The 16,368-nt window shown below is 36.3% G+C and overlaps 1 protein-coding gene across 14 annotated transcripts in view; it reads left to right on the top strand.

The window, feature by feature from the left end:
• The window catches only part of VPS13B (vacuolar protein sorting 13 homolog B), a 485,731-nt gene that overhangs the window by 407,821 nt on the left and 61,542 nt on the right, over positions 1-16,368 (top strand). For all 14 annotated transcript variants that reach the window (XM_082316760.1, XM_082316766.1, XM_082316768.1 and 11 more), the window contains one exon: positions 14,095-14,291. In XM_082316760.1, coding sequence (XP_082172886.1) covers positions 14,095-14,291 — 197 coding nt within the window. The remainder of the gene's footprint in view (positions 1-14,094; positions 14,292-16,368) is intronic.

The raw sequence follows: 16,368 nt of genomic DNA, 5'->3' as shown, positions 1-16,368 counted from the left end.
TGTCCCAAGAGCTTATTTTCTTGTGCTTTTACTTGTGTTGTTGCAAAGGTAAGCAGTTGCACTGGTCAAGTTTCTAATACTTTACTTTTTTATAATCCCAACATTATTGCTTTTATTTGTGGAGGGAAAAGGAAGAACTGATGTTTCTGCCATGGTGTAGCATGTTGCATTTTCTTTAGCAATTTGAAATAGAAGTTTGATCTATTTGTTTGAAGGAAGTGAGAGAGAATCCTAGATGCACTTGCAAGAAACTGCATCAGGATTGTATTTCTTCTGGGAGATAGAGAGTATCTGATCTTGTTGTTCTTCCTGTTTACCGGACATTGCAGCCCTTTTCTGTTTAATTTTTAATCCCTCATTGTCCCATTTTCACATGCTACAAATGTTCTTTGGCCATATGTGACTTACCGTTCTTTCAGATAACTAGTATTTGATGAAACACCATTAGACTTCCCTGGCACCTCTTCTTAATTTTATAAGGAGTTTCTGTTCAGTGACATAAGGTGTTTCTTATCCTCAGGTACTGAAGCCACTGTCTGGCATCACTTCTAGCCCTTTTTGACTTGGAGACCTTTGCTTATTTTACTCCCCTTGTCTCTACATCGCTGCCAAGATCTTTTCTGAATATACCTTCTCAAGGCTGTTTTAAAGTTTATATAGTAGTATTTGAAAGTACATATACGGGTATTATTTTTGGAACACAAGATCAATGAAGTGAAGCAAAAATGGATTTGCTGCTGTGCTCACAAGTGTTTTGGGTGCAACCTTGTATAGCTAACTGAGAAAAAAAGTTAATACTGGGTTCTGGATCAAGAAAGAGATGTGCTATGGATGTAGAACATTCCTCAGTCTTCCTAGTTCCTTGATCAAAACTATGAATTCTTGACTGTTCTGTCAGCTTCTGTTTCATTTCTGCTAATGGTTGTCTGTTTTCCAAGCTGTGAGATTTTTTCAATCAGTGCTTAGAAAGCTCTAGATACAGCTAAATACCTTAGTAAAGGTGAATGTGGGATGAAGGAATATGCATACAAGAGCAGTAGTTTCATGTTCTCGTAAAAAGGAAAACTAAATAGACTGTGTCTTGTCCAAGTAATGGGATAAATATTGCTCTAAGCCACCACTAATATACCCCTTGTATAAAGGGGATCTACAGAAAAGACCTTCAGGCAGCAACTCAAATGTTGGTAAAGGCATACCCTTTTGATCTTGACTACTGCTAAGATTATTTTTAAAATACATGGAGAATAAAAAGCATATTCCACTGATAACTTCAGTTAAGACAGCACACATTTTATAAGAATGAAGTTAATCCCAGTGCTGACTCCATCTAATGTCATGTAAGCCAGGGTAATCCCTTACTGCCCAAATCAGCAAGGGCAAAGGGTAGAACGGTGTCGATGTGAGAATCATATTCACACCTCAGGAGCAGAGGAAAGTCGAAACTTGGAAAAATTTCACAAAATGAATTCAAAAGATAATAGGCAAAATGAAGTACCAATGCCATTACTATAAAATACTGAAGACTGATGCTAGTACATCAAAAAGGATGTTCACTGAGACTTTCTCGGTTACAGCAAATGAAACTTTTAAATCATTCAAGTAGGTTGCTGATAAGAGAAAGTCTGAAGATATGTGGATGAGCAACTTTAAAAGGCTATTTTATTATGTACTTGAAGAAAATATGTACACAAAACCAGAGAGACAAAGCCTACTGTTCTTGCTCCAAAACAGTTAATGTTACATTTAGGACACTCTCTTGTGCAGATAATTTTTATAGTAAAAATTGTGCAGATGTTTATAGATTTGTCTCAGCAAGTATTCATGTGTGAAGACTTAAGGCATGCCTCAGTTTCCCAGTTTAACAGTGAACTGTTTTCTACAAGGCAACCAGCTCGTCGTTATAGGGCAACATGTCCTTTATTTGCTCTATGACATTCTTGTTTCATGGTTAAAGTTGGAATCTGTTGGTGGTGATGATTCTTGTTATTCTGAATCTGTCCATAATATGTCTTCCACCGAGGACTTTGAAGCATGGTGATAGCCTTCAAGCAGAATATGTTTTATGAGGTATATAGAAATGTCTCCTGCAGGGATGTGAGAGTTGTAGAAGATATGTGAGCAACTCAGGAACAAAAGTGTGCTAGACAGTCTAAACTGCAGAGGAAGGGCTTCATAGTCTCTCTCCTCATCTACCAAATGATGAGAACATTGGCTTGAGCTGGTTACAAGGACAGTTGAAAGAGAATTTTGTAGCTATTTCCACCATCCCGATTGTTCTGTTTGCTTTGGAAATACAGCATTAGGAAGAAAGGAGTAAGAGCAATTTCTAATTCCAGACAATAGTTTATGGTTGTGCAGATAATGCCACTGTCCCAGAACATAAGGATAATTGAAGTAGAGTATATTCCACAGCATAACAAGGGACTGTATTTCAGAGCTGTCACGTAATGCTAAATTCAGCTGTGCCTGTACAGTTCCTTGAATCTGTTAGGTTGCAGCAGTTGAGAAAGGATAAGTGTTCTTCATTTCTGTGGTATTTTTACAATTTGATGGAGGGAGTTGCAGGAAAAAAAAAATTCTGTTAGTGATTCATTCGTGACCTTCAAATTGTACAAATACAACAGGAGTTAGCTACATTTAGGCATTTAAGCTCAAAGAAGGTGCTGCTGGATATCTGTGCTGTTGGGCTTAAAACTCTGCTTGCACTATGGTTCTAGTTTCCCAAAGTCTTCCTGTGTCTTCCTGAAGTCTTGAGAATCTCAGATTTACGTTTTTCTTTGCCTCTGATTAGCCTGGGTTATTTTACTTTTCTGATTTCATCTGGGTCACATTTTTATATGATTTATCTTTACCAAGAACAAGGTTGACAGGCTTGGGTTGGCAAGGGAGAGAGCAAAGATTGGGAGGGGCTCACCAAGATAGGAAAGCAAGGAAGTATTCTGCTTTTCTGTGCTGGCAGGTTAAGAGGACACAGAAATGGTTTCCTGTACAGCTGGAGGTCTCTTTTAGCTAGTGAACTTTTTACAGAGATGCTCAGTGTTTGCCATTCCACTGTAGAGTTATCTTTCCAATAAGGGATATTGCTGGCACTGCCCCATATTTCAGACAAAAAGCTATGTAATACAAGAGCGTTTACACAAGTGGCCATGGATTTAAAAGGTGGAGAAAACCAGATTTGTCTAATCAAAGTGATCATATAATGTGTAATGCTCCAAATTCTGAGCTCTCTGATTTTTAAGCTGCATCACCAACACAGACTTAAAATTCTTTCTCCTGGATTGTCATCCAGTGAGAGATACAAGCTGTTAAAGCTTACAAGACAAAAGGAAGATAACCTATGCCATTTGTTCATTTCTCCATATGAAGTTAAAATAAAATATCTACCAAGCTATAACCCCGACAGGTTTTTGTATTTGAGGATGTTTCCCTTGTGTACCTGCCAGGATTCCTATTGCATGCAAGTGTAGTCAGCATTATAACAGCTGATGAAAAGATGAATGTATGCTGAGGTCTCCTTTTTTTGGCCTTTCTTCTTTATATAGTCTCCTAATAAACAGAGCACTTATTCCTGCTTTAGAAAAGTGGTGATTAAATTAACCAGATCTCAAGATCTACTAGGGAAAATTAGGGCAGTGAGTATAGTTCTGAGGTTGCAAGGGCTTAACTGAGATTTAATAAAGAAAGACTAGGCAAATAAAACCACTCTGGTAAAATTCACTCAGAGCATTTGCTGAGATGGTGAAATTTCTTTTATGAGAACGTAAAATATTTCCAACTTCAAAAGGTGAGGAGGATTCAAAAAATTGTCTGTTGCATTGCCTTACATGCTTACTTTTTTTTGCAAACTCTGCAGTCTAGAATCTGATTTTTTCAACACTGTCAGCCAATAAACAGTCATTTTCTAACACCTCGTGGTTGTTTAAACAGTGGCTTAAGGAAGCATGAGCTTAAGAATGACTGACATTAGACCTACTGTAAGTCATTATTCCAGGAAAGATTTGACATGGCAGTCAACAGGAAAAGAATTATGATCAATGTCAAAGACATTCATTTTTTCCTTTTAACAGAGAATACCTCATTTTTGGCTGGCTCTGCTTCCTTTTTACTTTTCATTCCCTGTTGGGGCTACAGTGTTCAGCTGGGCATTTGAGAGTCTGGGAAATGAGCTTTTTGGGAAACCACAAATTTTATTCATGTTTGATTTATTTCCTACATTCCCAAGGCATCAACTATTTTGGAAATCCAGATGAGTTGTGTGTGACAGGTTAGTGATTTAAGTTCATAGCGTTATTAGATAATAAGCTGTAAAGTTCAACCGTGCTTATCGATAAACCTGTCGGTTTGCAAATTTTTGAATCTACTGCCATGCAGTTCAGTACTGTCTTCAAGGAACCAGATTTTTTAGATGGATGGTGAAATTTGTCTGGGATTTGGTGCTTTGTCTGGGATTCTGCTTTTTAAAACTTACATTTCTTGTTAATTCTACCTTTTGATGTTATTAAAAATGAGTGTACTGGTCATACTACTACTATACACAGACTGTATATGGTGGTTTTATGATCTCTCTACTGTGTGAAGTTGCAACAAGCTTGAAATGAAACAATACGGTATAATTATTGAGCATATCTGGTCATAAACTAGAACTGCAACGAATGCCTTTTATTCTAATGTAGGAAACTGCTTTCCCATCAGTAGAAGCAGTGTTTACATCCATGCACGTGTACAAAAATGGATGCAGGTCATCATGTGAACAACTGCTCTGTTTAAGAGGGCTGAAGGCTTGCTTGTAGCCTGAGCCACTTCAGATGATCTGGATGTGAGCAAGTTTTGTGATGCTGGGCAGAGTTTTGCACATGTTTTCCAAAGTTAAGACTCTGACTATTAATGATAAGTATTGCCTTCATTTTCTTGCAAGGAAGGAAGCAGGGGCTAAAGGAGTTGCAGTGTTACACAGTGAGTCTTAAGCAGATGTTGAAACAGAGCCCGTTCTCTTTAGGAATTCCAGCTTTAAACATTGTTTGTGAGCTTCCTTGCCTGAGAGTAGGATTATCTCAGACTTTACTAGTTTGTTACTGTATTTTGTGTGTATAATCTTAATTATTTTGCTGTGTGATCTTAGTGTTCGCTGCATTGAGATGAGACTGTATCGTTTGGCCTACAGTTTCTGTGCAGTCTGCAGGGAGTTAAGCGTAACTCGTTGGGAATGTTAATGGAAGTTGTGCATAATTTGCCTGTGCATCACACTGAAATTTACCCTTTGGGGTTACTGAGCCAGTGAAAATTCTACCGGGTGCCAGAGGACTGACGAAACCATCAGATTATCTTAATGACAGATTTACACTCTCCTCGTGTTCTGTACTTTTCAGATTTTGTAACTCTGATTTATGAAACTTTGCAAACCGAAGTCCTTCCTGCTGTACGCTGATCTTGTGGCACTTCTTGTAGGAGTCAGGCTTTACTGTGGTGAGAATATGTGGTCAAAATAGCCCATATACCGAAAATTACACAGTACTTTATGTATTAATAGACTGCTACCCTCAATCCCAGAGGTGTGACTACATTTCAACAGCATAGTGCTTATATTATTAATAAATACTGAAGCTTCGAAAATGAAAAGCCTTAAATAAAATGTGGAAGATTGTTCCTGTATCAGAAAAAGAGAATAAGGAGTATTGCAAGAAATAGGTAAGTCCCTATTGTAAGATCTCCTATCTATATACTTTTATTTCTCAATACTTACAACAATAAATTAAGACCCTGATAAATTAAATTAAATTAAATACTGTTGCTTTTGCTATTAGAAAAGTGAGTGATCTTCACATAAACTCAGTCACAAGATGAATGACAGTTAGTAGAAAAAAATGGGTTTGACACTTAATAGTACATACATTTTCCATTTTAAAAAGTCCTGCAGAAATCTTCTCAGTTATAGCATAGTGCTATTCTGTGCTTTCTTAACAAAAGCTGTTAGTGTGTTTGGAGTAATTTTTCCATAATGAAAAAAGCCAGTATCTGTGACAGATTACATTACTATACACACCTGCATTCGCTCTGAACCTGCTAGCCTGATAAATTGATAAGATAAGTTGGTCACATGCTGTTTTAAAAAGGCAAAGAACATAGTTCCTAATAAAAGAATGCTACATATTTCTTCTAAAAGGTTAAAAAGCATTTCTCAGGGCTCTTAAATTACCATATTCTGATACCAAGGGAAAATAAAACCTGGGCTTAGAGTCTTGTTTGTACTTAGAGGGCTTTCCGGACAGGAAGGCAATCTTGATGCAATTCAGTAAGCCACAATACCAGTGGGGCATTACAGGTGAAAAATTTGCAGCTGTACCCCTCACCACAATGTATTACAACTGTACAGTGGAATATTTCCTGTACAGAAATAGGGCTTGGTTAACTTTGTTTCCCAAGAGTAGATCACATTAAAATGTTATAAAATCATGATTTCCTGCATTTGAATACTTGTGGTTTCTCAACTGGTTCCAATATTACAAAGGGTTTTTTATAGCTTCTATTAGTTGAAGATGTATAGAAGCTTTTTTCCAAAGTCAGCTAAAAGGCAGTTATGTATTTTTAAAGAACAATTTCTCTCAGAAGACAGGAGTTTTCTTTCACATCTCTTTATTATAACTCTTTTTAATATTTATTTTATAAACTGCAGTACAAATGTAAATTTAAATAAAATGAAATAAATATACTAATAGGACCATAAATAAATTTGCTAAATGGAGTTGAAAGAGCCGAGGTGTATGTTATTACTCAGAAAGCAAAATAGTAGTTATTTTTGTTATTTGGCCAAATACCTCAGTATGGATAGGGAAAAAAATTAAATTAAGCAGGTATTGCATATTCAATTTTAAAGCGAGTATTTATAATTTAAATGTTCTAGCTTTAGGACAAAATTTGTTAAAACAAATTCAGAGGGAGGTAAAACAAATTCTGTGAAGAAATTATATGGGATAATTTTGAAAAACTTCTCCAGTTGTGGTATCCGGTTATTCCTGAGTGTTGAAAATTGAGAGTGCACCATAGTGGAATAACTTTTACTGCCCAAAATATACGGGTAGGTAACACATCAAAATGGTGTCAAAGTACAGAAAACCATAATAAAAATACAAAGGAGATTGAGCTGGGGGGACAGCAAATGCTTTGTACAGCTAGAATGTTTTTAATTCCAGTACTACTGCTAATCCTAATAGTACTAATAGTAGGCTAAACCTCACTGTAAACCACCACATGTTTTTTTCTTATTTGGATCTTCATGAAAAGGGAAAATTGGTGGTCTGTAGCTGTGCCAGGGGAGGCTGTTTTCCACACTGATATGATACAATCTCAGCCCTGAGGAAGGCTAAAAAAATGTTATCCAACAGGCAGTTTGGTTTGTAGCACGATTTCACAATGTCAATCACATAAGATAAACAAGAATGTGGATGTTGAAGTGTCCTACAGTTGTCCAAGATGTTGTTCCACTGGTCAGACTGGATTGTGTGTGTCGTGTGAACAGGCATATTACAGAGTTTTTATTCTATTTAATATTAATTTTGGTTTGAGCACATTTTCTACATAATATATTTTTCTTATTTTTTTTTTCTATTTTTATATAAATAATACTTCAAAATCAAATTTAAAAGTAATGTTCTTGGTAGTTATTGCCAAGAATTTTTCCCTAGTAAAAATCTGGATAAAGCTTTTTATTTCCTACTACTGCAACTTCTGTTCACCTAATGGGAGCATTGTATTTTTAAGGCAGTTGGCCCTAAACCAGTAAAATATCCTAATAACAGAATAGCTTTATTACAGAGCAATCAGTTTATTCATGCTCAGGAAGCTGGAGTTAAAATCTCAGCATGGGTTGGCGTCTGACACAAAGTGCTAGTTTGTATTGTATTCTGCCTCTCCTTCACTGAGGTGGCCCTGCTTGGAGAAGATAAAACACACACACGCTTCCTCTCTTCTGTGTGCGCTTTCTTGTACAGTAGTTGTTTCTGGAACAAGGATAACTTCGTTTCCAAGAGGAAGCGCCCACCATCTGAGGGACCGAGATTCAAGAAATGAACATTCATTCTGTAGAAGCTTCCTTTCTAGCAAAAACATGAATCAAAAGGAAGCATCGCTGAAAGCAACATTAAGCACATTCTTCTGTAACCCAGCTGTTAATATCTTTCTCTCTCAGCTGGAGAAGATGTATTTTGCAACCTAAGAGATCTGCGTGTGTATAGTTAAAGATTGATTTTTTTATATTGAGTTTAAAAATTACATGCTCCAGTATTTAAGTAATAATACAATAATACTTTTGTATACCCTTCATTCAGCAACCTCAAAGCAGCAGGCAGATAGCTGTAGCTTTTTCCTAGAGACAAAAAAGATGTTGTGAAAAAGATGGGATTAGCTAAGAAACTGAGATATTTTAATTATTTCTGTACTAAATGGCAATGATATCTGTGTCTGAGACCTGTTAGCATTATGACAAGATGTATAGTGAATAATAGGTATGATCATTTATGGTACCATGACAGCTTGTGGAAGTGCACTGGTGTTGGCCCCGTGCTCAGTTGGAGAGCTCTGCTATAGAAACATACCTAGTGCTAAGTGGTGTGTGCCCAAGGCTTTTCCAGTCCAAATTAGCAAAGTAGTCTAAAGCTGGGAGGATAACATCAGGTCACAGGAAAATCTAGAAGTATGTTGTGATCGTGAAAGCCTTTAAAAAGCACGTATGGATCACCAGTCATTTCTCTCCCATTGTGTCTTGTTATTACACATAACTTTAAGTGGGAATAAGGACTATCCATGTGGTCAATAAGATGTACAACACATGGATGAAAATGTTAAAGTGTAACATAGCGTTGACAGATTCTGTAGCGTTTCTTGACCCCTAGTTTCCAAATAGAAATTAAATTATTCTGGTACAGATAATGTAATCACGTTGTAATGCATTAGTGGGAATACTTCATGTTGGTTATTAATACTGTCTTGCTGATAGGTAACAAGCATGCAGGAAATTACTTGAAGGATGCAGGTTTTTAAGGGGGTTTTCGAGTTTGTTTAGGGTTTTTCTTTTTTGGGGAAATGTATATGATAGAGGTTTCAGCTCTGCTGAAATTAAGACAGGCTCTATTTGTAGAGAGTCGATGTATGTTACAGAGGTGATTCTCGTAATGTCTATGTTAGTGTAATATATATGAAGATTTTTTTCCTTAAAATAGAGCGAAATGAGAGATTCACAGAGAACAAGAATCCACACTCTCCTAATTCAAACGATTTCTGCTCCCAGGCAACTGTTTCAGCTGCGTTGTTTCTGTGTGTCCTGTACTCGCAGGGGGCAGGACTGGAACGGTCACTCGGAGGCGACTCCTTTCCTTCCTATCAGAATTTGTTAATACACCATTTTCATTCTTCATCAGAACAGTGCCACACAGTTTTCAGATCTCCCATGTCTATAGTCCACAGCAGTAAAGAGAAAAAGGAGGAACCTTCAAATTCTCTGCTCTATTTAAATGTGTTTATGTTATTAACAGTTTTTGTTACACAGAGTTTAGGCTGTTTTCGGGTAGCTTTTCAGTACTGTTTCTGATCTCTGTTGTTAATGCTGCTGAAAAAAAAAAAACATTTGACTGCTGTTTTGGTCTCTTGCCATAATCATACTTCTAAATAAGTGTTTGTGCAATAGTACGTGGTATTCTTGCAAAACACAACTTGGAGATTCTTGGTTAAATCTGAGCCCACAGTTTAATAATGGTGTTATGCATATGTAAGTGACAGGCTATACAGTAATGGTTCTGATTGCATTTTACACATGAATAAAATCATTGCAATTAAAACTTTCTTTGAGAGCTAGGGAAAACAACAAAAAGCCATGGAGAAGCGTCTGTGGAAGAAGCATGCTTGTTGTTTAGCAAAGAAGTTTGTGGTTAGATATGCTTTGTTAGTGTTTAGTTTTATAGAGGCAGCACTAGCGGTCACATTTTCTAAGAGGTAACAATTATCTGAATTATAGCTTAGGTTTTATTCAAATATTTTAAGGTAAAAGTACCATATTTAATTCTACATATGGGGAATTTTTTGTTGCAGCTAATTCACTTATTCCCACTGCCTATGACTCAGTTCTGGCGTTATAGCCCATTTCCAGGCTTTCACAACTATTATTTTTGGCAGCTAATATTGCCCAGAGCTACCATCTTTCCTTAAGCTTATCCAGATCAGGCATTAGTAATAAACCCCCTAGAACAAATAAAGCTAGATATGTAGGAATCAAAGATTCTAAGTCAAATAAGTCTTTTGCAAGCTTCAAACTAGAAAGCTTGCAGTTTGGACAGTCCCAAAGCATGAGCTGTATTTTGTATAGGCAATCACATAAAGTGTGACTTTGACTTTTTACTTCTAATGTGTAGATGACGTCTTGAAACATACTGTCTCTTGCTCTGGTAGATTTCTTGACATATTACAACACAGGAAAAAATTCATGAGCAAAAATAAAGAGGAATAATCTTTTCAAGATGCTTAGCAGCCTGCTTTAATTGTTAGGTGATATGTTCTTTCTGGCTACTCATACTCCTGAGTCCAGTGCTCATTCCTTTGCCTTTCCAAATTCTTCATAATTCTCTTAAGAGGTTACCATGAATTTCCTAAAAGGCAAATACACTATGTGAGGTTATACCAGAGCCTGAAGAGGAGTTATTACTTCTTTATGGCATAATAATTGTTTTAATCATTAAATCATAATAAATCATTAATTAATCATAATAAATCATTAATCATTAATAATAATAATTGTTTTAATCATTTTACTTTGCCATCTTTTCCTCAAGATAGGTTTCAATATTTCCACCACCTACTGAGTAGGTGGAAATATTGATGTACCTACTTTTTTTTTTTTAAACAATATATATGAAATCTGGTTTAGTTTTTTTTCAAGTTTTGATCTGCATTTATTTTCAGTCTTTATTTTCAATCTCTTTATATTACTTTCCTGTAGCCTTACTAATAGTTTTACATTTTTTGTATTGTAGTGCCACTTATGAAATTCTTTTATTGTGCTCTTTAACTTGTTCTTCCAACTCATTAATCTTAGTGGGAATAGAATTCATCACCTTGCTTAGCCTCTTTTAAAATGTCCACCACTTGCCATTCTGATCTAGTTCTGTGAGATTCTCATTAGGGAGACTTGCATATTAAAAAAAAAAGTTTTGTTGTGAGATGTAACCTAAAGGAAATAAATATCCTAAATAATAGGATAGATTTACAAGACTTTATTGCACACGTTACTCAGCAGCATTGGCAAGAAAAGAAAACTTAGGTGTTGATAGGCAATAGGAAGCACAAGACCAAACCAAGTATTCAAATATATTGAATCAGACTCCTAAAAAAATCTCAAGGTCTTTTAAGGACTGAGATTTAAAACTATGCAGAAATAAATACTACTGTATGTAGCAGTACCTGTGCAATCATGAAAGGCTGCAACCTTTTGTCAGAAATGATACAGATCCTTTAGTAATGACATAATTCCAAGACCTTATGCTATAGGAAATATGCTAAGTATTGCAATATTTTAAATACAATCAAATTTTTTATCACCAATGGAGATTGTGGAGGTTTAGAAAAGTAGTATGTGAGTGTGAATGACTCCACAATGTAGTATGAAAGATAGCGGATGATGGAAGTTGCTGTTTATGTGTTCATAGTTAACATAGGGGAATTCCTTGGGTATATCCATAATTGAAGGGTAGGAACATAACTGGGGTATTGCAATTTTGAGTGTTTCTTCACAGGCATTAAAGGTTAAAATAATTCAACACTGACAAGTTTTGAAGAAATACAAAACTCTGTAGTGACACTAAGAGCAAAAAGAATAAATACAGTGTGACTTTGAAAGATAGCTACAAACACAATAATGTAGTATTTCATATTGCTGCTGTTGTGCACAGCACCATTGTAGAGTTAGCAACACAGAACCAAGAAAGATGTTTTCTGGGTCATCAAGCCCAGCCTCCTCCCATCAAGGCAATGCTCGTTACTGTCTCCATCTTATTAACAAATCAAGCTTTTAAAAGCAGCTGTCATGAGCACCAAGGCTGTCCTCAAACCTCCCTCTCTTTTTCTGTTTGGGTTTCTAGCCTTACACTTTATTCATAGAGCAACTCAGTTTTGACCCATAATTTCTATAGACCTTTTCCTCTATTAACTGTTTATCTCCTGAGGTGTCTGGGTAGAGCAATCATGTTCCTTTTGTTTTCCTTCATTTGGTCCTCAACTCTGCACAGATCCCAGTGTGAGTTAATACAGTTTTAACATGAATAATTGGAAATATGTGCCATATTCCAGATGAGGCCCCACTGGTGTCTTATACAAGTCAATTAATAGTTGTCCCTTGCTTTTGGAAGTATCTCACGTGATGTCTCTCAGGATGGCATTTGCTTTTGCCAGGCATCGTCATACTGCCTCATAATTTTCCAGCTGACATTTACATATCTTGACCATTTCCAATTGAATATGCAGCTTATAAACAAATGTGTTTCTATCTTTATGTATAGGACATGTGCTTTTTGATGTTAAATAAATACCTTTTTCTCAGACTCTAGCCTTTGAAATTAAATTGGCACTCCTGGTTGGTATTGCTGTGCTACTCTGTTATACATGTTACTGGCATCAGAGTTTTGCTGACAGTTATCAGATACTTTTTTTTTTCCCCTCCATCCTGACCTAAGAAAAATTTAGTGACTGTGGTTGTTTTTTTAGTCTCTGGGTATCATTGTGACTTGACAGATGTAGTAAAAATCCATGTTTCAGGACCTGTGGTTCCACATGTTAATTCTTCCAGAATTCTTTGGTGATTATTTATGTTCCCTTGCCCTCCCCAGCTTGAACCACTGAGCTCCCTGAATTTTCCTTCTAAACCTTCATTCCTGTTAATTAATCAGCCTGCTGTCGCCTCAATGTGCATTATAGTCCTTACTGAGTAACAAGGAAGAATACTTATAGAGCTTTTTCTAGCTGTGTCTAGATATATTTGCATCTCTACCACATTCTTCATTCTTACTTTTTTCCTGGTTATTTATATATGTATGTCTACACACAGGCACACAGGGATAAAAAAGGTAATAGCACATACATATGCATTTTTTTACTATTTGCTTTATGTCGACTTGACTTTTAGTATTTCTTGAGCATGTACAAGTGCCATAACTGTGGATTTCTGTATCTTAATTCTAAAATCTTCATATCTTACCAAGTTTGCATTTGTTTTAAATTCATATTCTCATTCACTTTCATGCTATTACCAAAAAAAAAAAAAAAAGAGGCCTAAGGCACACTCCTTTAAATTCTATGCTTTTATTAAAATTTGTTTTCTATTTTCTTTAGAAATGTCTCTAATAACATTCTCTCCAGTTCAGTGCATCCAGGAATAATCCAAGTGGGTTATTTAGAGACTTAAAATTAGGGATGTGATTAAACTGAAGATACTATGTATTTATTGGGTTTGGGTTTTCAAAATCACACAGTTGTCTAAATAGCATATTCCATGAAAGGAAAGATCATGTGATTACAAGTACTTCGTGATTTGTCCCAGGATTTTTATTCATGTGTTGGCCCACCACAAGGCATTGCGTTGTCTGTCATCATTTTTACTCTGCATCTTTGATCATTTTAATATGACAATAAATGGGTAATTAATAAATTGATATTTTGTTATGTAATGAAATTAAAAGAGCTCATTCAAGAAAAAAAAAGATTAATGATAATTAGAATGTCCTTGATACCATGATGTGATGACATCTGGTGGATTTTTTGGCTGCATGATACAAATAATGATTAGTTGAATTGTCTTTGTTATTGTTGGATTCTGTGGAACTAGTAGCTATTTCTGTACCTAATAAAAGAAAGTTTGAAGTGTTATACTGCAATGAAGTTCTAAAAAATATTTTAAGTCAAAACAGCACAGAATCTGAGTAACGGTTACAATTCTGATTTTCTATATGACGCCTTACTTTTATTTAGTTTAGCTAGTTTTGCACTCTTAGCGTGTACAGTAAATCCCATTATATTTGGAATCAAGCATAAAGTAATTATGCCTTCTCCCTTTTATCACAGATTCCTTGCAGCTTGGAGTACTGGGATGAGCTTCAGAAATCATTTGTTGCATTCCGGGAATTCAGTCTATCAGAAAGCAAAGTCTGTGAACTACAGCTGCCCAGTATCAACCTTGTGAATGATCAGAAAGAGCTCATAGCCTCCGATCTTTGGAGGATTGTCCTGAACAGCAGTCAGAATGCGGCTGATGACCAAAGGTAATTTTAAAGGAGGAGGGAAAAACAGAAATCTAATGCTACAATCTTGAGAGATCTTTTTCAAGAGACTTAGGAAATAAGATACTGTTTTCATACGTGGTAAGAGTAGCTGGTCTTAAATGAGCTTCAGACGGTAGTTCACCTTCACGCAAGGGCATGGAGCGTACACAAAAAGACCTCTCGCTTAGATTTACAGGCAGCCTGGCAGCATCATATTCATCAATTTTCTGAACACAAGGATTACTGAAAAGCGAAGACAAACAGGCCATATCCTACAACCTCGTAGCTGCACAAGGCAGTAAAATTAGCTAATTAACAGAAGAAGGCTGAGGCGCAATCCATTGTATAACATAGCAGTAAACCTTCTTCCATGCAGCCCCCGTACATAGCCTTTATTCTGTCCTCAGTGCAAGTCAATGACTAAAATAAGCCAGGTGTCTATTTTAGATATATTAAACAAAACTTTAGTACTTCAAGAGCATTACATTATTATTCACACAGCTTGCTTACTATGCTAAGAATAAAAAAATTTAATCAGGGTTTTCAAACAGTAGGGATCCATTTTTCATTATGTTTACAGCTGAAAACAATGTACAATGACAGATTTTCACTCTATTTGCATTCATTCAGTTTTGGTTAATATGTAGAGCAAGAAGAAATGAGTACAAGTTCCCTCCACAAACAGCAGCGGAATTGCTTTCGAAGACCTTCTTAACATTTTATATTTAGAGCGGAAAACCCAGAATGACCCTGTTGGATCACTGGTATTTGCTGATTGTTGGTGCCTGTGTATGAACACGTGCTGGGATGAGTGTTGTAGCATCCACATATATGTAAAGTGAAGCTACAGAATTCAGAGAAATCAGGAAATACGAACATGGCTAACAAAATCAATGAAGAAAATTAAACATCTGGTTTCCATTAATAGTATCAGGTTGGAAATGATTTCTTGATGTTAATTGTGAAAGAATGCATTTTCATCATTGAGAAGTTAAGTGTTTTAGACAAGGTTAATTCCTCTGAATGTGGGACCTTGGCAAAATTGCCTTCCTGGTCAGCTTAACACCACAGAAATGTGAACTCGGTGGGAACTGAAAATGAAGTAGTGAAATTTAGTGGATTTTCTTCATCAAGGCATTTGCCACTGTAATCATGTTTATTGTTTTCTGCTCAAGTAGGGTTCATCACTGTATGCAATGTTTCATTCAGGGAGCTCTGATAAGCTAATGAGTTGTAATCGTTCAGAAAAACGCTAGGGTTAAAATGAAATACAAATAAGTAAAAAAAAAATACAAAACCAGTTTGGACGGTGATTAACATCAGAAACATTTTACAGCACAACATGAATTCACTTGCCTAGAAGGTCTAAACTCATGAGTTTTCAGCTCCACACCAGTGACCATCCTCAGTGGTATCAGTGTGTGAAGTTATAAAGGGGTAGAAATATCCTAATGGCCTTGAGGTACCAGAAGACTCCAAGGAAGACAATTGCTCTGTCCACAGCAATGATATTAGAAGCACTACGTCCTCCAGATTGTGTGTGTACACATAAAGCTAAAGCAGAAACTACAACTGAAAGAACGGGAATTGAACTGAAGCATTAGCAGTTCAGTGAATAGGGATAGCAGGAAAGGAAAAAAGGCAGCAAAAAACATGCACTGCACTACTGAAGCATTTGAAGGTCAATAAACACAGGAGAAAGAAGGAAGTCAAGGGAAGGTGTTATGAACGGCCAGCTCCTTAGGCCTGTGCATGGAGACTGCAGGGTCATTAGTCCTGATGCTTTTGGTGACCTGAGGAATTTATAATAGTTTTAAGAGGTGTAGTTTACACCTACATGAACCAACAGTAGAATGGAAAGTTAAAGATTCGTGTAGGTCAGGGTGAACTCCATCCAGAAGCCATAAACCTGAGAGATGCATGAGGAAAACCTCTGATTTCAGTCAGAGAAGAGAAAAGATTATATTCCCTGCCTCAGCCACAGTTTCACATAGAAATTCAAACTGATCTCTCTTTATGCTAGCTTCAAACAAGGCTGTACTGTAAGCTTTCTTAAGGATAACTGCAGGAAGGACTG

Source organism: Platalea leucorodia (genome assembly GCF_965183815.1).
Source record: "Platalea leucorodia genome assembly, chromosome: 1".
Taxonomy (NCBI): Eukaryota; Metazoa; Chordata; class Aves; order Pelecaniformes; family Threskiornithidae; genus Platalea; species Platalea leucorodia.
This window is presented reverse-complemented; position numbering and strand designations above follow the sequence as displayed.